General features: G+C 45.0%; 1 protein-coding gene across 1 annotated transcript; it reads left to right on the top strand.

Moving 5' to 3' along the window:
- Positions 1 to 2327: 2327 nt before the first annotated feature.
- On the top strand, positions 2328 to 24714 carry LOC145342710 (G-protein coupled receptor 83-like). The gene is made up of 4 exons (XM_080188269.1): positions 2328 to 2792; positions 7819 to 7944; positions 16877 to 17010; positions 22485 to 24714. The coding sequence occupies exons 1-4, from the start codon at positions 2406 to 2408 to the stop codon at positions 23104 to 23106; spliced, it is 1269 nt and encodes a 422-aa protein (XP_080044395.1). The 5' UTR covers positions 2328 to 2405; the 3' UTR covers positions 23107 to 24714.
- The last annotated feature ends 233 nt before the right edge of the window (positions 24715 to 24947 follow it).

Here is a 24947-nt window from a genome sequence, read left to right as displayed (position 1 = left end):
ACGATTGTATTGAATGGTGAAACAGGCTCGAAGGGCTGAATTGCCGATTCCTCCTTCTAGTCCTTATGTTCTTACGTATGGAAAAAACTCAATCTATCTTCACTTGAAATCCACTCCCTATCAGGAGTTAGGAATGAGCGCTTTGGGTCATTTGGCTGTTTGAGCATGCAATAATAGGAGTAGGCCATTCAGCCCCTCAAGCCTACTCCTCCAGTCAATTAGACCAATGGTTGGCCAGTACCTCAACTCCATTTACTGTCCTAGCTTCACATCGCTTCTTGGCCAAAAGTCTTGGGTGTCAGTTTTGCAAGCTCCAGGTTTCCCAGCATCCACAGCCTTTTGGGGCTGAGATTTTGGTGAGTCCTTTTGTCCGAAGGTGCGTCCCCATTTCCCTCTTAAAAGATCAATTACATGACACCTTGTACTTAATCTCAACATGAGGGAAAATAGTTTCTCTGCATCTGGCCTATCAATGCCTTTTGAAAACTTCCTTCTCTTGGGCTGCAATAGCAGATAGTGTTCCTCCAGTCTCCATGCTGGCTAAAAGCAACTAATGCTACAGAGACCGAGCATCCAAACGTGGCATTTTCCAGTGTCTATGACCAGTTAAAAAGCAAGAGTTGCCCAATGAATCAGAAGGACAATTTGAAAGGGTTTCTTTGTTCCTTTGTGGGGCCGCACGATTTCTATCAATGATCTTCCTGCCTTTGATGAGAGTTGACTCATTGTAATGTATTTTCTTCTGAGCTGTACGTCTGAAGGCATATTTAGAGCTGTTCCCCTATCCCGTTGGCTACATCCCACACCTGATCAGCTGATGTGCAAAAGTGGAACCTCCCATCAACCGAGCTGCTCAGTTAAAAAGGGCAGCAGAGATAGCACAAATCTTGACATTATTCGATATGAGTTTTTTTTTTATTTGTTCATAAGATGTGGGCGTTGCTGGCTGGGCCAGCACTTATTGCTCATCCCTGAGGGCATTTTAAGACTCAACCATATTGCCATGGACCTGGAGTCAAAGGTAGACAAGGCCAGGTAAGGACAGCAGATTTAGTGAATCAGATGGGTTTTTACAACAATCAACAATGGTTTCATGGTCGTCAGGCTTTTTATTGAATTCAAATTCCATCAGCTGGTGGGATTCGAACCTGGATCCCCAGAGCATTACCTTGGATCTCTGGATTACTAATTCAGCGACAATACCATTATGCCAATGCCTCCTCATGTCCTTGCTAATCTCAGTGGGTGACATTGGTGGTGAGTGAAGTGAGGTCTTTAGTTACCTCATCTCAACACCCCCGCCTGGGCAGCCTGGTGGCACGGTGGTTAGCGCTGCCACCTCACAGTGCCAGCGACCCGTGTTCAATTCAAGCCTCGGGTGACTATGTGGAGCTTGTGCGCTCTCCCCGCGTCTGTGTGGGTTTCCTCCGGGTATTCCGGTTTCCTCCCACAGTCCAAAGATATACAGACCAGGCCATGCTAAATTGCCCCTTAGTGTCAGGGGGATAGGACCTGGATGGGATTGTTGCCAGTGCAGGCTCGATGGGCCAAATGACCTCCTTCTGTGCTGTTGGCATTCTAAGATCCCCTGATGATATGATTGTGGGGGCTGGGGGGTTGAGTAAAAGGCATTTTTTTTTTGAATTGAAATCAGGGGTTAACTTTGCGTTTTTCCGGAGATTACTTGCAGGCAGCTTGCTACATCTAAACCTCAGAGAGCTGGGCTGGGGTTGGGTGGGAGGGAAGCTGTTAAGAGGCAGAAATGACTGTGTTCTGAATGTTCTCTTTACAGAGAGCGTTTGCATCGGACATTCATTGCATTGTAAACAGCGTGTCTGAAGTGAGTCCTGCGTGGCATAACTTTTTACAAATGTGACTGCTCCACATGTGCCGCTGAGGGCTACAATGAGAGGTTGAGTCAGGAAGTTTAATTGAAGGCTACTTTTCATTCGGCAGCGGTCTGGCTGCATTGGGATGGGGGGAAAAGGATGAAAGTTCTTGGACCAGTTTTTCTCTCTCTGCTGAAGTGATACATTTTGGAGGCGGAGGGGAGCCCTCGGATTGGCTGACTGGTTGCCAGGAGGCGATCCGATTGGTTGCTGTCGAAGCCCCGCCTCTTATTTGCAATTTCAGCCTCTGTATAAATGAAGGTGAGGATTGGAAAGCCGCAATGCTCCAGAGAGAAAGGATAAGATCTACAAGACAGGGGCATGGTTTACCCCCCCCCCCCCCCCCCATTCGCGGGAGATTTCACAGTGCGAGGGGCTGTTGTAGAGATTTATTGCACTGCTAACAGCCAGCCAGGGAGAGGTAGACCCAGTCACTTTGCGAAGCTGTGGATCTGACGGCTGCACAGGACCCCGGGATGCCTCCAAGTTGCTAAAAGTCTTGCCTCCACGGTCGCAATGAGTCGCTATCTGTGGCTGCCCTTGCCTTACGTGACCAGCTCCTTCCGAAAGAGCTCGGAGGAAGGCAATGCCAGTGACTTCCTCTCGGCGCTGTACGGTCTCTCCAACGCCTCTGCCTTCTTCAGCTGGCGCAACCTGACCATCGAGGACTGGGGCATCTTCAGCAACCACACCAAGTACGAAGCCGAGTCCCAGAACCCCACCGTCAAAGCTCTGCTGATCGTGGCTTACTCTGTCATCATTGTCATCTCCCTGTTCGGGAATGTCCTGGTCTGTCAAGTGGTGATCAAGAACAAGAGGATGCACACTGCCACCAGCCTGTTCATTGTCAACCTGGCAGTAGCAGACATCATGATCACCCTTCTTAATACCCCCTTCACTTTGGTAAGCCTGAACGCCAAAAACACTCTGGAAGTCTTAAGAATTAATGGGAGCTAAGATTGCATGCAGACAGTCTTAAGAACAAAGCATTTCAGCTAACCTTTTGGGGACTTGGAGGGGGGCTAGGGAAGAGTTGATGGATCTGCTGCCCTTGGTACATTGACAGACAGAAGTGTTTTAAATTGCCCCATATTTTCTAATCGTTTTTTTAAAAAAACGCTAATTAGTCTTGGTTTTTTTTGACAAATCCATTGCTCACTTCTAAGATCTTGGCAGCGGGGTATTGGTTTTTCAAAAAGCAAATGCAAATGAGGAATTATTTGAATTGATAAATGAGTCACCCAGTGCATTTGGGATGTCTCTGAATTCTCAGAAGAGAGAACGTAGACAGTTTATCACATATTAATGCCATATCCCTGCTGTGAACTGCTAGAAAGCTTGATGGGAGGAGTAGTGAACCCTTAAATATTTAACAATCAATGCTGCCAGGCTGGGGAGTGTGTGAACACAGCTCTCAGATTATGGAAAGTCGGGTGTTAGCACACTTGGGGATTATTCGGTGATGCTCAAAGGGATGATGGGTTATAGGGACAGGCTGCAACATTGATTCCCTGAAGCACATTCTTTTTGAATGTGACACCCCACTTAGATTGAGTGCTTGTTGAATTTCCCCATTAGGTGCAAGGTATTATCGATGGACCCACGAGTGCTTGATTCTAGTGCCAGTTGTACATCTGGCAAGCACTCAAGATTTTAGGATAAAACTCTTCCCAAATCCTTTTGGATATGTAATGCTGTTATAATCACAAACTCCTCAGGGACATATTATGGAGGTTGGGTGGATTGTCAGGGTAAACTTGTGGGTTTATGGGAATATCCAGGATAAAATGCTCTTGGAGATTCGGTGCAGATGTGATGGACTGAATGGTCTCCTTGTATGCTGCAGGGATGCTACGATTCTGATTGTCTGTCTTAATGTTACTTCATCTTCCTCCAGAGCCTAATCAAATCTCCAAGAATTAGTCTTGATCTGTGCATATGGGTTTTATTTTTGTTTATTCCTTAGCGTCACAAGTAGGCTTACATTAACACTGCAATGAAGTTACTGTGAAAATCCCCAAGTTGCCACACTCTGGCACCGGTTCAGGTACACTGAGGGAGAATTTAGCACAGCCAACGCATCTAACCAGCACGTGTTTTGGACTATGAGGAAATGGGAGCACCCAGAGGAAATCCACACAGAAACGGAGAGACTGTGCAGACTCTGCACAGAACAGTGACTCAAGCCAAGAATTGGACCCGGGTCCCTGGCAATGTGAGGCAGCAGTGCTATCCATTGTGGCACCATGCCATCCTTATTACGAAGTGCGGCAGTGAAATGTGACATCATTGTCAGTGAGAATTTGCACATTAAAACCTGAGGGTTAGAGTGAACAGTGACCCAGAGAATAAGCCAAACAAATATTGCATTTTCCTGCAGCCTAAGCTCTCTCGATTTTAAGGAGTATATTGCTGTTGAAAATAGCCCTGTTTTTTTTCTCAGCCTGCTCCCATGTGCTGGGTCTGACCGTCTTTAACATTGTCTTAAATTAAGACAGGAATAAGCATTTGAGGCTTCCACTTCCTATTAAATTAACTGATATCACTAATTAATAACTAACCTTTCATAACAGCCTCCTCACTGGGATGGTCCAGTACTATTTTTAATGAGTCCAGTTTAGCAGTTCAAGATCACAACTGTGCTGCAGTTTTTAGATTGCTCACTATACCCGAAAACACTGATTCATTTTTTAAATGATTTATTTCGCGACAGAATTTTTGTCAATTATGCATGAGATTTCACTGCTTGTCGGAGAAATTTGCTGGCTGGCTTTGCAAGGTTGATTTTGGTTTGGAGCTCGTGTAATACACTGCTGTGCACTGAATCTGCGTCTGACATTATTTTCAGCACTTCAACCAATTGAGCTCATCTGACCTGTCCATCTTCATAGAATCCCTATAGTGCAGAAGGAAGCCATTTGATCCATTTGAGTCTGCACAGACTCTCTGACAGAATACCCTTACCCAGGCCGTATCTCTATAACCCCATGTATTTACCCGGTTAATCCCCTTTGGACTGTGGGAGGAAACTGGAGCACCTGAAAAAAAACCCACACAGACACAGGGTGAATGTGCAAACTCCACACAGACAGTGACCCAAAGCCAGAATTGAAACCAGGTCCCTGGTACTTTGAGGCAACAGTGCTAACCACTGTGCCACCCATGTTACATACAAACTTGCAAGGACACAAATTAGGAGCAGGACTCATCCTGTTGGCCGCTCTAGTCCATGCCACCACTTGATAAGATCATGGCTGATCTCATTGTGGCCTCAATTCTGATTCCCTCTCTGCTCCAATAGCCTTTAACTCCCTTCTCAGTCAAGAACCTATCTAATTTGGCCTTAACAATATTCAATGACCCAGCCTCCACCATTATCTGGAGAAGAGAATTCCATAGACGAAGAGCCTCTGAGAAAATCTTTCCCCATCTCAAAGTATCCCTGGTTCTAGTCTCTCCAATAAGGGGAATCCTGACAGTGCAGAAGGAGGCCATTCGGTCCACTGAGTCTGCACCAACTGCGATCCCACTCAGGCCCTATTCCCCTAACCCCATTCATTTACCCTACAAGTCCCCCCGACAGTGAGGGCAATTTAGCATGGCCAATCCACCTAACCTACACATCTTTGGACTGTAGGAGGAAACCAGAGCAAACCCACGCAGACACGAGGAGAATGTGCAAACTCCACACAGACAGTGACCCAAGCCGGGAATCGAACCCAGGTCCCTGGAGCTGTGAAGCAGCAGTGCTAACCACTGTGCAACCATGCCACCCTAAATGATCTTCAGTGTCGTGTTGTAGTATACTTAAAGCACTGTTTCAGATCACTTAGTAAGAAGTGTCTGAACACCAGGTTAAAGTCCAAGAGGTTTATCTGGTAGCACAAGCTTTTGGAGTGTCGCTCCTTCTTCAGGAGTGAGCCTGAAGAAGGAATGACACTCCAAAAGCTTGTGCTACCAAATAAACCTTTTTGGACTTTAACCTGATGTTATGAGACTTCTCACTATGCTTACCCCAGTCTAAAGCCAGCACCTGCACATCAGATTACTTTGCCAGCTGCATGTTACTTAAGACTGCTTGTCTGCAATCCTCCTTTCACTTGGGGTCTGCAATCTACGATCCTATAAGACATAGACCTTCAGATCTAATAACATACTTCACCGCATTAACTCAGCGTGGCTTTCTGTTTTTTAAAGCAAATTAATTTTTTAAAGACTTCTCGAACAGCTGGTAAATATACCATTGAATGAGGTAATGAAGTTTAGATTCCAAAGGTCTGGCCTTTTATTTTTGGTTCTGACTGTCTATTTCAAAGCATCTGTCAGCACAGGCTTGGTGGGCCGAAGGACCTGTTCCTGTGCTATAATGTCCTTAGTTCTTTCTTTGCCATTGTGTTTCTGCTGTAGTGAAGGACAGGGTTCCTGCTCCTAAATTTTAACCGGAATCTCCTGCTGGAAGTGCATGTGTATGGATGTTGAGTAAGGATAGAGGTCGGAATTCTCTGGCCGGTCACACCCTGATGCCACTGCCAGCGGAGATGGAGAATTTGGCACTCAGCCTGAAATCTCCATTCACTGCAGCGGGACTGGAGAATCCTGTTGGCGTGAACAGCTGGAGAATTCCAGAATTTGACTCATGATTGAATAAACTGCTGATGTTCACATGTTGACAAAAGCAACTTGAGTAAAATGCCAGTGGCTTTCTGACCTCTCTGGAGTGGAGCTGTATTCCAAGTCTGTGCCTCCAGGTGAAGTTGAGGTGAGGTATTAAATTAATGATAATTCAAACTGGATATTAGAAGAAACCTATTTATTCAAAGAGACAGGAATGCTTGAGGTAAAGTCACTGAAATGCAGCAGGATTCTAGGTCAACTTGAGTATCAAAAAAAGACAGTAGGACTAGGGGGCACAGCCTCAAGATAAAGGGGGGGCGGTTTAGAACGGAGTTGAGGAGGAACTTCTTCACTCAAAGGGTGGTGAATATCTGGAATTCTCTGCCCGTTGAAGTGGTGGAGGCTGCCTCGCTAAATATTTTTAAGAAGCGGGTTGATGGGTTTTTGATAAGAGAGGGGATTAAGGGTTATGGGGAGAGGGCGGGAAAGTGGAACTGAGCCACGACAGATCAGCCATGATCTTATTGAATGGCGGGGCAGGCTCGAAGGGCCAGATGGCCTACTCCTGCTCCTATTTCTTATGTTCTTATGTTCTTAAAAGGTGGTGTATCAGTGGGTAGTTAGGCTGTTTATTATCCTTGACTTGCATTTATGTAATTGCCAAGCAATCTCCTATGGCAGTTCTCCCAGTAAGTCAGAGTATATACTTTATAAGACAGCAACATGCTAGATACAATATATTCCAAAATGTGTCTCTACCACTTTGAGCCTAGGATCCGAGGGCACAGACTCAAAAAGGATGACCCTTTAGAACTGAGGATGAATTTCTTCAGCCAGAGGTTGGTGAATCTGTGGAATTCGTTGCCACAGAATGCTGTGGAGGCCAGGTCATTGAATGCATTTAAGACAGAGATAGGTAGGTTCTTGATTGGTAAGGGTTGCAGGGAAAAGGCGGGAGAACAGGGTTGATATGTATAATATATACATACATGTGGAGTTTGCACATTCTCCCCATGTCTATGTGGGTCTCCTTCAGATGCTCCGGTTTCCTCCCTCAGTCTGAAAGATGTGTAGGTTAGGTGGATTGGCCATGCTAAATTGTCCCTTAGTGTCAGAGGAACTAGCTAGGGTAAATGTATAGGGTTATGGGGATAGGGCCTGGATGGGATTGTGGTCAGTGCATACCCGATGGGCTGAATGGCCTCCTTCTGCACTGGGGACTCTTTGATTCTATAAAATCTTGGTGTTGAAGGATGGAATATCCTTTGAGATTTAATAAATATCACAGAATGCTGATTTCCTGTTTCTCTTGCAGGTCCGGTTCGTAAATAGTAACTGGGTATTTGGGAAGTTGATGTGTCACGTCAGTCGGTTTGCCCAGTACTGCTCTGTACATGTGAGTGTGTTGACCCTCACTGCTATCGCCTTGGACAGACATCAGGTACAGTATCCACACTAAAGGACACAAAATTAATATAAAGCAACCTCCCACTGTTGGATAAGAATTCAGGGACTTTTCCCACTATGATGGAGGATACAAAGCAGAAGGAGGCCATTCAGCCCATTGAGCCTGCACCGACAACAATCCCACCCCAGCCGCAACCCCATGTATCTATTTACCTTGCTAATCTTCTAGGGGGCAATTTAGCAATCCACCTAACCTGCACGTCTTTGGAGCGTAGGAGGAAACCAGCGCACCTGGAGGAAACCCACACAGACATGGGGAGACTGTGCAAACTTCGCACAGACAATCACTTGAGGCTAGAATTGAACCCAAGTCCCTGCTGCTGTGAGGCAGCAGTGCTAACTACTGTGCCTATGTGCCATCTTTTTAAAAATTGGAAAATTTAAAACATTGAGAATTCCTTTTCCCAGAGTGTAAAGTCACATAACATGTGACATAGGGCACCACGAGACATCTTAATAACCTACTTCCTGGTGCCCTGCCTTTTCCTCTCTCAGTCCCACATCCTGGTGTCATGCTGCCTCCATTCCCCTGTTGTCAAGATGATCATTCTTCAGGAATGAGCATTGCCAATGAAAGCTGCACGGTATTTCACCATTGTGCCATCATATCCAATGCCAGTCTGTCCTTCGCCAGTTGCACAAACCCGCTATCGGTAAATGATACCTGGCAGTTCCCCTGTGAACACCGTCTAATCTCAAACAACAGGAAATGCTGGTAATACTCAACAGGACCAGCAGCATCTGTGAAGGGAGAAAAAAGATTGACCGTTTCAGGCCTGTGAACTTTCATCAGTTATCTCAACACAGAAGGGAGAGGATTGAATGTGAGACTATTTTGCTTTACACCTTTAGTGTTGTCATCAGGAGGAGAACTTAGTAGTTTGTTGATAAAGTAAAAAACAAGTTATTCTGTGATGTATTTTCATTTATGCAGATGTATTGTTTCAAAAAGGATTATTTAATACACGGTACAACTGATTTTAGTTACTTGACAGAACCTGAGATCTACTTGTGCAGGATAGATTCAGTGAAAAGTACAGGCTGCAAACAGATTTCAAAGACTCCTGGGTCTCCAGCACCAACTGGAAATGATAGAATTGTGGATGCACAAGTGTCAGTGATTTCCTTACCCTGTCTATATCTGATGTTCTCCACATGATGTGGAGAAACCTGCATTGGACTGGGGTGGGCATAGTAAGAATCTCTCAACACCAGGTTAAAGTCCACCAGGTTTACTTAGAATCACAAACTCTTGGAGAGCAGCTCCTTCAACATAAGAACATAAGAAATAGGAGCAGGAGTAGGCCATCTAGCCCTTCGAGCCTGCCCCGCCATTCAATAAGATCATGGCTGATCTGTCGCTGCTCAGTTCCACTTTCCCGCTTTCTCCCCATAACCCTTAATCCCCTCTCTTATCAAAAACCCATCAACCCGCGTCTTAAAAATATTTAGCGAGGCAGCCTCCACCACTTCAACGGGCAGAGAATTCCAGAGATTCACCACCCTTTGAGTGAAGAAGTTCCTCCTCAACTCCGTTCTAAACCGCCCCCCTTTTATCTTGAGGCTGTGCCCCCTAGTCCTACTGTCTTTTTTAAGCGGGAAAAGTCTCTCCACCTCTATCCTATCCATCCCATTCATCATCTTATACGTCTCAATGAGATGTCCCCTCATTCTTCTAAACTCCAACGAGTACAAGCCTAGTTTATTCAGCCTCTCCTCATAGCTCAACCCCCTCAACTCCGGCATCAGCCTAGTAAACCTCCTCTGCACTCCCTCCAAGGCCAAAATATCTTTGCGCAGGTGCGGCGCCCAAAACTGCACACAGTACTCCAGCTGCGGCCTCACCAATGCCCTATACAGCTGCAGCAAGACCTCCCTACTTTTATATTCAATCCCCCTCGCTATGAAGGCCAGCATCCCATTCGCCTTCCTGACCACCTGCTGCACCTGCAAGCTGGGTTTTTGCGACTCATGCACAAGGACCCCGAGGTCCCTCTGCACCGTCGCCTGCTGCAGTTTTTCGCCCCGTAAGTAATAGTCCTTCCTACCATTCTTCCTACCAAAGTGGACCACCTCACACTTGCCAACATTAAATTCCATTTGCCATTTCCTGGCCCATTCGCCCAGCCTATCTAGATCCTTCTGCAGACTCTCCACACCCTCCGCACAATTTGCCGTTCCCCCAATCTTGGTGTCATCAGCAAATTTCGACACCCTACACTCGGTTCCCTCCTCCAGATCATCTATATAAATGGTAAAAAGCTGAGGCCCCAGCACCGACCCCTGGGGCACTCCACTAGTCACCATCCGCCAATCCGAATAGCACCCGTTGACCCCCACTCTCTGCCTCCTATTTGACAACCAATCCTCTATCCACGCTAACACCCTACCCCCAAATCCATGTCCTTCGACCTTCTGCAATAACCTCTTGTGAGGTACTTTGTCAAACGCCTTCTGAAAATCTAGAAAGACCACATCCACCGGCTCTCCTCTATCCACCGCCCTTGACACATCCTCATAGAACTCCAGTAAATTTGTCAGACACGACTTCCCTTTAATGAAACCGTGCTGCGTCTGCTCTATCAAGCAATTCCCTTCAAGATGCCTCGCAATTTCCTGCAATTTCAAGGAACTCCTTGAAGGAACAGCACTCCGAAAGCTCATGATTCCAAGAAAACCTGTTGGACTTTAAGCTGGTGTTGAGACTTCTTACTGTTGGTGAATCACATCTCTGAAAATTTACTCCCAAATGTAGATGTAAAGTTTTGAAGATTATTCTTGCAATGCCAGTAGGGAGGATTGAGTGGGTTTGATGCTATAACCTGTTCCAATTCTCTGACCCTGTGTTCTCCACAAACTTGGCTCTCTGTTCAGAGTGTACAGATGTGGAATTTGATGTTATATCAAAGGCCAGCCATGAGAGAAACTGCTCATCCTTTTTTTCATAGGCACATTGTCAAGAATATACACCAAAAATACTTCTACCAAAAGAGAATAGCAATTCACACATTACTGTTGTCATCTTCCAGCAGCAGGCTGAAAGCTGAGGAAGACTTAGACTGATAAGGCCAATAATACTGAGATTACCAGAAGTAATCTTTACATATTGAAAAGAATTTAAACCAAGTTGCATGTTCCAAAAAATGAATCACTAGATGGTGAGTTCACAATATAACGAATTATGATATACATGTCCCTATATGATCCATTCCCTTGTATTGCATTCCCCCCCACATATGCTGCCTCCCCATCATTGAACATAAGAACATAATACATAGTAGGCCATCTAGCCCTTCGAGCCTGCCCTGCCATTCAATAAGATCATGGCTGATCTGAAGTGGATCAGTTCCACTTTCCTGCTTTCTCCCCATAACCCTTAATTCCCTTGTCTGTCAAAAACCTATCTACCCGTGACTTAAATATATTCAGCGAGGTAGCCTCCACCACATCAATGGGCAGAGAATTCCAGAGATTCACCACCCTTTGAGTGAAGAAGTTCCTCCTCAACTCCGTTCTAAACTGTCCCCCCCCTTATTTTGAGGTTCTGCCCTCTAGTCCTGCTGTCCCTTCTAAGCGGGAAGAATCTCTCTACCTCTATCCATCCCCTTCATTATCTTATACGTCTCTATAAGATCCCCCCCTCATCCTTCTAAACTCCAACGCGTACAGACCCAGTCTATTTAGTCCCTCCTCACAGTCCAACCCCGTCATCTCCGGTATCAGCCTAGTGAACCTCCTCTGCACTCCCTCCAAGGCCAAAATATCCTTGCGCAAGTGCAGCAACCAAAACTGCACACAGTGCTCCAGCTGTGGCCTCACCAGTGCCCTGTACAGTTGCAGCAAGACTTCCCTGCTTTTATATTCTATCCCCCTCGCTACAAAGGCCAGCATCCCATTCGCCTTCTTCATCACCTGCTGCATCTGCAGACTGGGTTTTTGTGACTCATGCACAAGGACCCCCAGGTCCCTCTGCACTGTAGCATGCTGCAGCTTTTCACCCTTTAAATAGTAATCCCTCCTACTATTGTTCCTGCCAAAGTAGATAACCTCACACTTGCTAACATTGTACTCCATCTGCCAGGTCCTCGCCCACTCGCTCCGCCTACCCAGATCCCTCTGCAGACTTTCCACACCCTCCGCACAATTTGCTTTTCCACTCATCTTTGTGTCATCAGCAAATTTTGTCACCCTACACTCAGCCCCCTCCTCCAGATTGTCTATATAAATGGTAAATAGCTGAGGCCCCAGCACCGATCCCTGCGGCACTCCACTAGTCACCAACTGCCAATCAGAATAGCACCCACTGATACCAAATCTCTGCCTCCTATTTGACAACCAATCCTCTATCCATGCTAACACCTTACCCCCAACTCCATGCCCCCTAACCTTCTGAAGCAACCTTTTGTGCGGCACCTTATCAAACGCTTTTGAAAATCGAGAAACAGTACATCCACTGGTTCCCCTCTGTCTACCGCACTAGTCACATCCTCATAGAAATCCAATAAATTCGTCATAACTTTGCCACCCTCCGTCATAGCTCCCATGGGTCCCATTCCCACCTAACCCCACTCCCCACTTAGTCCACACATCCCTGGCACACTTAGGTACCCATCGAGGCACTGCCAAAGTGTCAGATGAGCAGTGACATGTAAGTATTACCAGGCCATGGCTCTGACCACCCATGGGCTTTAATGTTATATGATTCCCCACCCCCGCCCCCCCCATCCATCAGTGTTCATCACACCTGGTCTCCACTGATGGAGACCAATAATGATTCTCACCAGCATGATTTCACATCAGTGATGGGGGGCGGTGGTATCCAGGAGGCCAGAAACAACCGTCTCGGATGCACTAATAGGATTTAAATATATTCAATCCTGTGCCGATCCCATGGCAAAACAGGGCCAGGAACTTTGCATGTGCTGGCAAACTGGTTCACACCCAGCGTGAATCGGATTTTTGATAATGCACGTAATCTTATCAGCTCACCGTGCTAGTTGATTGGTGCAGCGAGCTGCTAATATCTCATCCATTGGATAGACATGGGCTTGATAGAAAGCTGAGTTGTGAAAAGTTTTGACAGTTATCTGTAACTGAAGCAGATTGAGGGAATCACTCGACTGTCAACACAATTCAGTTCATATTATTCCTTGTATTCCCTAATCATATCGTCAGGCTAAAAAAACAAATTACCGTGAATGCTGGAATCTGATACCAAAAGAGAAAATGCTGGAAAATCTCAGCACGTCTAGCAACATCTGTAAGGAGAGAAAAGAGCTGAAGTTTCAAGTCCAGACGACCCTTTGTCAAAGCTGATATTGTAAAGCTAGGGTATTACAACATCTCCTTCTGTTTTCAGTCTACCTCATTGAGTTTTTCTTGCATCAAAGTGAAATATTTCAAAGGTGTGTTAACATTTGGACATAGTGTCAACATCAAAAGCTCTTGTGAGTTGTGTCACTCGCTTGAAAACAAAAGCCTTTGGAAAAGCATGTAGTTTATGTAACTTTTTCTTTCTGATAGTCTCCTTACAGATTTATTAAATGGGATTGACAATTAGTCTGGGTCAAAAACCTAACAAATTTGTGCTCTAGACTAAATTGAGCTTTGATCGATGAAGATTAATGAGGACAATTTAAACTAGTAGGTTTAATTCATATTACCTGTTAAGTAATCCACCGTGAGGCAATCTTTTCATCCTTTTACCTTTGCTGTATAAGTGAACTGACCATATCATTATGCGATGGTCTAATGGTATTGTCACTAGACTGTTATTCCAAAACTCAGTTGATGTTCTGGGGACCTGAGTTTGAATCCTGCCCCAGCAGAGGGTGGAATTTGAATTCAATAAAAAATATCTGGATTTAAGAATCATGAAACCATTGTTGGAAAAATCCAGCTGGTTCACTAATGTCCTTTTAGGGAAGGAAATGTGCCATCCTTACCTGGTCTGGCCTACATGTAACTCCAGAGCCATAGCAATGTGGTTGACTCTCATCTGCCCTCTGAAATGGCCCAGCCAAGGGCAACTAGGGATGGGCAATAAATACTGGCCAGCCAGCGATGCCTGTTGCCCACGAATGAATTAAAAAATAATGATCACCTTGGCCGAATTAATCACCATTGGGAGTTCTTGCTAATCATGCTTTTTAGGCTGGACGTTTTGTTTGATTTAGTCTTGTGTGATATTTTTGTGGATGGAATTCATTAACAGTCTTCGCAGCAGCTTGGAGTGGAAGGGAGTCTCCACCTTGACCAGTTTTTACCACCCCAATAAACCTGGGAGCCGCAAGTGGGGGGAAAAAGAATGTTTTTGTTGTAAATTTTCATTGACAAATTTTCCCTCACCCTTGACATGGTGAGAGGAACTCCTCCATTGGATAGGTTAGGTTAGGGTATGGCAATGAGCTTTCACCCTGGCAGCTCTTTCCTTGGGGCTTAGATTCTCTGGTTCCATTGGCCCTTTGACTGCCATTGAGAAGCCACCTCTATGGAGCTCCCAGATTCTGCATTCAGCCATCGCCTTTGGAAAATTTACTTGCCCTCCAGAAGATTGTACACTGGCAAGTGCTTGGAATTGACTTGAGATTATCCAACATCACCAACAAATAGGACGTATGTGTTCTATCATCTTGGCTGAACACCACATTTTGCAGCTATTGTGGTTTCCTGTGAAGACAGGCATGCTAAATGTTGTTTTGCACTGAAACAAAACCTGATTGCATCTTCATTAATGTCTACCCATGTACAGCTTTAGCAGAGACTAATTAATAGTATCTTTTCTGATGCTCACCCATGGTAAAGACTGGATTGGTAAAGTCCTCAGGATGGAGCTCAGTGCTGCTGGGTGGTCACAGACCTGAAAGGCCAACTCTCTTTCTTGCTACATGGATACTGTCTGACCAGCTGAGTATTTCCAACATTTTCTGTTCTTGTTTCAGATTCCCAGTATTTTGCTTCTGCTATTCCAATTTACATCAAATGGATGTTCCTGCTGCTATATTTTCAATGCAACTCAATTTTTGAAATTTGCTTAGGCAATGAATAATAGAAATGTGAAATATTAAAGTATAGCCCGCACCTGAGGAAAAAGCATGGTTCTGATGAGAGGTCATTGATTGAAACAAAGGGTTGAGTCATTTGGAGATTCGATTGGGGTCACTGAGTCAGTCAGCACAACCTCTTGCTGCTGGTATCCTGGTTGGCCGTCTGCAAGAGTTCCTGATATGGGAGACCCAATTAGAGAGCCCTCAGTGCACAGTGGCCAGCAGCCCCACCAAGAAAGCTGGACGCTGCTGAATAGAAAGGCAATCTTAAGGGTGCTTCAACACCCTTGGATGTCTTTTGCAATTTGGAGAATGAAGTTGGGCCATTGCCATACCCTAACCTATCCAATTAAGAAGTTTCTCTCACTATGTCAATGAGCTTTCACCCTGGCAGCTCTTTCCTTGTGGCTTAGATTCTCTGGTTCCTTTGGCTGCCATTGAGGAACCACCTTGATGGAGCTTTCAGATTTTGCATTCAGCCAATGCTTTTGGAAAATGGTGGCTAATTGGGACCTGAATTGTCCTAATTGAAGCAGGCTCATCATAGAATTCCTGCAGTACAGAAGAAGGCCATTCAGCTCATTGAGCCTGCACCAACTCTCCAACAGAGCATCTTATCCAGGCCCATATCCCCGTAACCCCATGTATTTACCCCACTAATGTTCTAACATTAAGGAGCACTTTAACATGATCCAAACCACCTAATCTGCATATTTTTGCAGTGTGGGAGGAAACCGGAGCACCTGGAGGAAACCCATGCAGGCACAGGGAGAACGTACGGAATCCACACAGACAGTCACCCAAGCTGGGAATTGAACCCAGGTCCCTGGCGCTTTGAGGCAGCAGTACTAACCACTGTGGTCATCATGCTCTCGGTCCACCCTGGGAAAATCCCCTGGAGGTGGGATAGCCCCAGTGAGCCATCCTGACCTGGCTTCTGCCGACTGCCCTGATCTCTATCCAACTCCAAACCCAACTTGCATTGGACCGGGAAAACTCAATCCAATATCCGCAATTTTATTGTTCTGCAAATGCTGCTGGAACCTCTGAGTGTTTGGATCATAATTTTGCTTTCCCTGCCCACACTGACATCAATGTGACTCAGTATTCTTCAGGTGGGAATTGAATAGTGTAGCACAGTTTAGCTAGAGCTCAGTGAATCTGTGTTAGAGATGATCTTAAACCTCTAAGGCAGGTTATACATTTCAGGATGTGTGCTTGAGTCGTGAAGTCAGAACAAATTTGGCAGCCTCTACAGATTGAAAGGAGGAGTAAAGCTGCCTGATTGGAAATACAATATCTCATTTATTACTGTTTCAGCAATGAGAACAAAAACTGACTGCTTCTCCTCGCATTGCAGCTGTGGACGATACAGCATGAGGTTTTTCCCTTGCAGAGCTGCTGAAGTGCCATCTCACACCTCCCTGCACCGCAATATCATAATCACTTGCCACTTAGCAGCTGTTTGGAAGTCGCACGTAATTGGTTTCCGAGCGCTTTGATTGAGGGAAAACCTCTGCCATATCTCAGTGTTCCCCACAGCTGTGTGTTCCTGCATGTGAACATTTGTTAACAGCTGTATCGCCCCTGATGTCCTATCTGGTCGAATTATCCACAGCTGCTTCCCAGACATACGAAAAGTAGTTTCCTGATTGAGGTTTCCCATTGGTAGTTGGCATCTGTGAAACGGTGCCCCAGCGAGCCGTGATGCCTTTAGCAGATCGTGGAAAAATATTGAAGGAAGGGTAATTAATTTGCATCTGGAAGCTTTGTACATATGGCATACATTGCCTGTGTGTTCCAGGGCGCATGGGTCACTGATTGTAGAGGTTTGATTCCCTTGTGCTTTGCTTTGCACAGGTTATCATGCACCCACTGAAACCTAGAATGTCTACGGCTAAAGGAGTCATCTGCATCATCGTCATTTGGATCATGGCAACCTGCTTCTCTCTCCCACATGCAATCTTCCAGAAGTTATTCAGAGTTGAATACAGGTGAGGCAAAAAGCAAAGCCGGCCAGGGAACGTTTACCTTTCATTATATCCCATTTCACATTAGCGCACTGGAAATATTTGCCCAAGATTTTGAGATTGTAATGAAGTGATGTGATGGCACAGTGGTATTGTCGATGGATGAGTAATCCAAAGACCCAAGCTAATGCTTTGGGAAGTGGACTCAAATCCTACCACGGCAGATGGTGAAATTTGAATTAAATAAAAAAATCTGGAATTTAAAAGTCTAATGATGACCGTGACACCATTGGCAATGGTAGTTAAAAACCCATCTGGTTCACTAATGTCCTTGAGGGAAGGAAATCTATCACCCTAACCCGGACTGGCCTCCATCGAACTCCAGACCCACAACAATGTGGTTGACTCTCAAATACCCTCTGAAATGGAGGGCAGTTAGAAATGGGCAATAAATACTGGCTCAGCCAGTGACGCTCACTCCTGTAAACGAATAAAAAAATTAACCTATGAGAGGTGATGGCCTAATGGTATTTTTGCTGAATTATTAATCCAGAAACTCAGCTAATGTCCTGGGGACCCGGGTTTGAATCCTGCCATGGCAGATGGTGGAATTTGATTTCAATAAAACATATCTGGAATTAGTAATCTACTGCTGACCTTGAAACCATTGTCAATTGTTGGGAGTGCCCATCTGGTTCGCTAATGCCCTTTAAGGAAGGAAATCCTCCATCCTTACCTGGCCTGGCCTACATGTGACTACACCTGCTCTAATCCCCTGAACTAAGTGCCAAAAATAAAAGTGTCAAGTACAGGGATCGCTAGGTCTTTGTGACCAATGTTCTTCAAGGTCAGTGGTCAACACCATTGATTTACTGATGACCCCTAAATTCAGGCCATGTTTAGTTTTGTTTATGCACAACCAATCAATGAATGGCGATAACCAGATCAAAGATGTTTGTTTTAAAGAGCTCACTGAGGTTTGAAGTATAAAAAAGCGCAATACCAGTCACCAAGAGCGGGCTTTTCCTCCCCATAGAACCCTAACAGTGCAGAAGGAGGCCATTCAGCCCATCACATCTGCACCGATCAGAATCCCACCCAGGCCCTATCCCCATAATCCCATGTATTTATCTCAATAGTTTCCCTGACGCTAAGAGAATTTAGCATGACCAATCAACATAACCCACACACGCCTGGACTGTGAGAGGAAACCGGAGCACCTGGAGGAGAATGTGAAAACTCAACATAATCACCCAAGACAGGAGTGGAACCTGACCCCTGCTGCAGTGGGGCAGTAGTGCTAACCACTGTGCCACTGTGTTGCCAGCAAGATCTTGCCATCCCACTGAAGTTGACCCTCGCCTTCGGTTCCCCAGTGGTGGGATGGACAATCTGTGCAAAATGCCTCAGACTTTAGTGGGACAAGAAGATCCCACCAATGGTCAATGACAGCCTTTACTTTGTATTCATTGTATTCCCACAGTGCAGAAGGAGGCCATTTGGCCCATCGTGTCTGCACCAACTCTCTGACACAGTATCTCAACCAGACCCTATCCCCATAACCCCACATATTTAATCCCCTAATCTACACATCTTGGGACACCTAAGGGGCAATTCAGCACGGCCAATCCACCTAACCTGAACATCTTTGGCACGGGGAAGAAATGCCCGGAGGAAACTCATGCTGACGCGGGGAGAATGTGCAAACTCCACACAGTCCCCATGGTTGGATTCAAACCCAAGTCCCTGGCACTGAGACAACAGTGCTAAACACTGTGCTGCTTATTGGCATTGTGTTTCATCATCTGCCAAATTTTGTTTATGTTGGCACCTTTAGGAGAGATGGGACAAAACCTGGGGAAGGGAAATCTATAAGTGACACTGTCAGCCAATGCCAACTATTCCCATGGTAGAGAAGCTGAATTGTATGGAAGGGAAGGTGTAGCACAGGGAGCCAAGCTTGCAAATAATTATGCAAAATCTGTATGACTGGAGTGTTACTTCACTGAGGACAATTCCATAGAAAATAGCAGGCAAGTGAGGATGCATCTTTCAGTTTCTCTTCATAAATCCAATTGCAAGATCAAAGAGTAGGAAGTGTGCAGCAATCAAATCAGTATAAAATCTTCAAAGTATCTGCGTCACATCATAGCCTTGGTGGTCTTAAGTTGAAAATGGTGTCACAATAGTAACTGAGTGGCGTGTGGCACAGTGGTTAGCACTGCTACCTCACAGCGCCAGGGACCCAGGTTCGATTCCCAGCTTGGGTGACTGTCTGTATGGAGTTTGCACGTTCTCCCCGTATCTGCGTGGGTTTCCTCCACGTATTCCAGTTCTTCCCACACTCCAAAGATGTGCTGGTGAGGTGGACTGGCTTTGCTAAACTGTCCCTTAGTGCCGGGGAACCAGCAGGGAAAATGCATGGGATTATGGGGATAGGGCCTGGGTGTGACAGTGGTCGGTGCAGACCTGATGGGCTGAATGGCCTCCTCCTGCACTGTAGGGATTCTATGATTCTATCAATTCAAATGAAGACCCAGAGTCATATTCTGGCTGCGTGTCAGCTGACCTCTCAGAGGAGGCTGCACATTTTGGAATGTTGTGAACACACGGTGCCAGATAAAAGATTGCAAGAGTTGACATGAAGCTAGTGAGGGAGGAGGGCTGAATCCAACAGCAGGAAGGGCTCCCAGCTTCGCCGATGCATCAGAAATAAAGTCAAAGAGGAACTGAGGGAGGAAGCCCGTAAATGAGTTGTGCAGGTGCAATGGTAGGAGGTGACAGAGGCAGGAATGCTACCTACATCACCCCACATACTGTCACAGAACGCTAAATAGTCTTGATACCCATGAAGTTGGTCATGTTAAATGAAGGCTCAACTCATCTTATTACCGATGTACCTTTACAGTGTAAATGATTGAGTGAATGTAAAGTTTAGAACATTACAGCGCAGTACAGGCCCTTCAGCCGACCAGTGGAACCAATCTAATGACCCTCTAACCTAAACTATTCCAATATTATCCATATGCCCATCCAATGACCATTTGAATGCCCTTAAAGTTGGCGAGCTTAGTTTTCTAAGTTTATTTATTAGTGTCACAAGTAGGCTTACATGAACACTGCAATGATTTACTGGGAAAATCCCTGAGTCGCCACCCTTTGGCACCTGTTTGGGTACACTGAGGGAGAATTTAACATGGCTAATCCTCCGAACCAGTACGTCTTTCAGACTGTGGGAAGAAATGGAGCACCTGAAGGAAACCCACACAGACACGGGGAGAATGTGCAAACTCCACACAGACAGTGACCCAAGCCAGGAATTGAACCTGGTGCCTGGCACTGTTAAGCAGCAGTACTAACCACTGTGCCAACCTATTTGATCTTTAATCTTTAACTTTAATCTTCCTAAGAAATGTCAGGGGCTTATTTTTCCCACCACATCATTATGTCCTCTGCCTGACGTTAGTGTCACTTGTGGTTATCTGGGAAGGAGTCATTAATGCTAGCATCTAAGGACCTTCACTTGAAAGCAATGTTCTCGATGCAGGCAGCCATGTGAAGCCAGCAGTAGTTCCATCCAGTTTCCTTTCTCGATTGCATTTTCTCCTTGGAAAGAAATAGCATTGCCACAGAAGTGGAAACCATCACAATCGGAACGTTATCAGCCGTTGAAGAAATCCTTCAGAGTCACCGAGGAGAAACATGGGAACAGTGGGAAGTGAGATGTCAAGAACAAGTTATTAATAACCGGGACACAGTCCAGCACAGTGGGTTGTTGCTGTTTTTCAGATATTCAAAGTTTGCAATAATAAATAAAAATAAAAAAGAACATCTTGGACTGATGCAACTGATCTGGCAGCAACTGTGGGGAGAGAAAGAGAATTTACATTTCAGCCTGAAACAGATGCTGTCAGACTTGCTGTGTGTTCCAGCGTTTCCTGTTTATGTTTCAGCTTTCCAATATGTGCAGGACTTTGTAATTGTTACAGCAGCTACGCTACTGAACTGTAACATCTTTGATTGGATTTATTATTGTCACATATATTGGGTACAGTGAAAAGTATTGTTTCTTGCGCACTCTACAAACAAAGCGTACTGTTCATAGAGTACATAGGGAAGAAGGAAAGGAGAGGGCATAGAATGTAATGTTAGAGCCATAGCTAGGGTGTAGAGAAAGATCAACGTAATAAAAAGCAGCCAGCATAATTAAGGATTCCACGCATCTTGGACATTCTGATACAAAGTCTGAGATCACATCCCAACCGACTCAGAGACCACTTCTTCTCTGCTGCTATCAGACGTTTGAATGGATCTACCTCGCATTAAGTTGATTTTTCTCTACACCCTGTCTATGACTGTAACATTACATTTTGCACTCTTTTCCTTTCCTGCTCTATGAACGGTATGCTTTGTTTATACAGCACGCAAGAAATAATACTTTTCATTGTATACTAACACATCTGACAGTATCAAATCATGTCAAATCATCCTAATGTCTGGAGGCAGCAGGGAAGAAGCTGTTTTTGTGCCAGTTGGAATGTGACCTCAGACTTTTGTATCTTTTTCCTGATGGAAGAAGATGGAAGAGAGAATGTTTGTGGTGCGTGGGATCCTTGATTATGCTGGCTGCATTCCTGAGGCAGTGGGAAATGTAGACAGAGTAATTGAATGGTTTGTGTGACGGACTGGACTACATTCGCAATCCTTTGTGGTTTCTTGCAGCCTTGTTTGGAGCAGGAGCCATACCAAGGTGTGATACATTGGGGAAGGATGTTTCTTATGGTGCATCGATTAAAAAAACAGTCTGATGTTACCTCATCAAATTCGTAAATAAGATCTTGGATGCCTTTAGCTTCAGTTACTGCCTGAACTGTGTTAACTAACACAACAGTACACACACATTGCTGCGGAGGTGTATTAACTGATCACTACCACAATGGTACCATCACATTACTGCTTAGGCCTTCAATCCACAAAATACTACTCTTCATGAACTGAGATTGGCGCAGGGATAGCTGAAATAGTAAGGTGCTCCAGTGGCAACACTGGAATTAACAATGGGAAATAGGAGTCAAGACTCAATTAACCAGCCATGTAGTCATTAAATGGTCCATATATCACGACTATTATGTTATTGTAGGGAAAAGTCATTGAGGTTACTTTGCAGGTTTTGATCAACATCCTAGTGTAATGTCTGATGGTCACATGCACCCAGAAATTAAATAGAGGCAACCTACCCGCAAGTTCTAAATATTTGTGCCTTTACTCTGAGGCTGTGCCCTTGGATCCTTGTCTCTCTTGCTCATGGAAACATCTTCCCCATGTCCACTCTATCCAGGCCTTTCAGCATTGTGTAAGTTTCAATGAGATATTCTTTCCAGATCTGTGGGACCATACAGTGGTTCAGGTGTAGAATGGGTAGTGCATGTGATGCCACCCAGGTTGAATTGTTATCTCCTTCCTCATGTACTCACCCGTTTATCTACTATGTGTTCCAGGAAAGAAAAGGTACGAAGTTTATGCCTCCATAGTTTCCCGCAGCCGGCAGATCTGTACTGGAAGTATATGGACCTGTCTACCTTCATCCTCCTCTACGTTTTGCCACTTTTAATTATAACTGTGGCCTACACAACAGTTGCAAAGAAGCTGTGGTTACGGAACGCCATCGGGGATATCACCGTGGAGCAGTACTTTGCTCACCGGCGCAAGAAGATAATGACACTGAAGATGCTGATGCTGGTGGTAGTGGTGTTTGCTGTCTGCTGGTTTCCTCTGAACTGCTATGTGGTCCTCATCTCCAGCAAGGCCATCAACACCAACAACGCCATATACTTTGCCTTCCACTGGGTGGCCATGAGCAGCACTTGCTACAACCCCTTCATCTACTGCTGGCTGAATGCAAACTTCCGAGCTGAACTCAAGTCCTTGTTGGATATCTGCAAACGCAGGCGAGCCGCCACCCACGCACAGCCCATTTCCTACACACCCCCTCCCTACAGGGAGGCGTGGATTGAAGGCAGGAGCCAGAAGAGAATCAGCCAGGTTCAAAACTTGAGGTTTAACCCCAACTCTGCAAGGACCGATATCTCCATTGTTGAACCTATTGTGACTGTGAACTAAACTAAAAAGGGAGGACATTTTAACTGCCGCAAGTCTAAGACCAGAATATGCCCAGAGTTTTGTCACTTAAAAACAAAAATCCTTCTTGGGATGTATGCACCACTGGCCAGGTTGGCATTTGTTGGCCATTTGCTAGCCCTGAGAAGGTGGTGATGGATCACTGTAGTAATGTGATCCGCCCAATGGCTTGCTAGGCCTCTTCAGAGGTCAGACTTGGTACAAGACAGCGGGTTACCTGAACGACCGTGGTGAACCAGTTGGGATTTTAGGAAGATCCAACAACTTCATGTGCACTTGTTACTGATACCAGCTTTTTACAGTGTTTCCATTTACCTAAGAAACTGAATTCAAATTTGAGCTCGTTATTCACCTTGGCCTCTGCAGTGAGGTAGTGTAACCACTGCTCTATCCCTCAAATGAGGAATATGGACATTTAAGACCAAAGGGCATTTAAGAATGACCCAATTTCCCAGGAGATATGAGAAACTGGTCGAAAGGTTGAAAAGATTCTTGAACTACTGTACCTGGGCTCAGAGAATATGACCAAAATCTGGTGAAAATTTGTCTTTTTTTCATTGGACCCCATGCGTCTTGCTGGAATTCTATATTGGGTGTTGCAAGCTTATTTATTATTGTACTAAGCCACTGCAGTTTTCATCAAGAAATCATATAAACAGCATTCAGAGAGAGATAGTTCAAATGTCGTCTTATAAAATTTTGCATCATGTTCTGTGATGTGGTCGTTTTTCTTGGTCAGAAGAAATATATGGAAGTTATTGGCTCAGATTAGACTGCGTGACTGAGTGGCCACATTAATCAAATGATTTTAGTGCAAAGTGTGTCCTGCCTCCATGAATCCATGTACAAACTGGCAGCAAGCATGCAAATTAATAACCTGCACACCAGTATCTGGTTGTTTAATCCTATGAATAATTTTCGGTTTTACCTCTGGATCTTGGATTTAAGTCTTCTGTTTCTGTTCAACCAAATGATCAAAATTTGGATTTCAAAAATCATCATCGTTGGTTGATTTTGAGGACAGAATACTACAAAATAACGAGGAAGGCCATTCAACCCATTAAACTCATCTTGAATCATAGCGATATAGAACTCGGAAACAGACCCTTCGGCCCAACTTGTCCATGCCGACCAGGTTTTCTAAACTGAACTAGTCCCATTTGCATGCATTTGACCCATATCCCTTTTAAACATTCCTAGCCATGTACCAGTCTGAACAATCACACATTTGGCCCTACGCCTCTCAATCTTTCCTACCAACGTGTCATAGCAATCTATAGCTAGTCTTCCCAAAGCTGTAAGTTTGACCAACTCATGTTGTGCTTTTGAATTGATGCCCTTTAGGGTAGATTTCAAAGAATGAAGGCTCTGGCCTGAGTCCATAGGGCTTAGTACATCATTAACCAGGGTACCCATAGACTTGGGAAGGTATACTGGAAGGTGGGAATTGTGGGAAGAGAAACTGGAAGTCCAGGTACGCTGTGTCCTCCAGTATCTCGGAATATCACTTCCTTAAAATGATCCGGGAGGCTGGATCTCTGCAACTACAAGAGTTATTTCCAACGCACAAGCCACAATTAAATTTTGGGAGCTAAAGCGGGGGGGGCGGTGGGCTTTATTTGTCCATCTCAAATGAAGAAAACCAACCAGTGTTTTAGACCTGGAGGTGATAATAATTGTCGTTTTATTGTTTGTAAGAAATTAGTGCTAAAAACATATTTGCACTAAGCAAGGGTAAACCAATCATTGTTTGAGCTTAGCAGTGTGGTTAAGCATGACCCTGAATCTACCGTATTATTGTTTCACTTGTCTGTAATGTAACT

The sequence above is a fragment of the Carcharhinus amblyrhynchos genome, chromosome 4 (assembly GCF_965287045.1).
Source record: "Carcharhinus amblyrhynchos chromosome 4, sCarAmb.v2.hapA, whole genome shotgun sequence".
NCBI classification, from domain to species: domain Eukaryota; kingdom Metazoa; phylum Chordata; class Chondrichthyes; order Carcharhiniformes; family Carcharhinidae; genus Carcharhinus; species Carcharhinus amblyrhynchos.
This window is presented reverse-complemented; position numbering and strand designations above follow the sequence as displayed.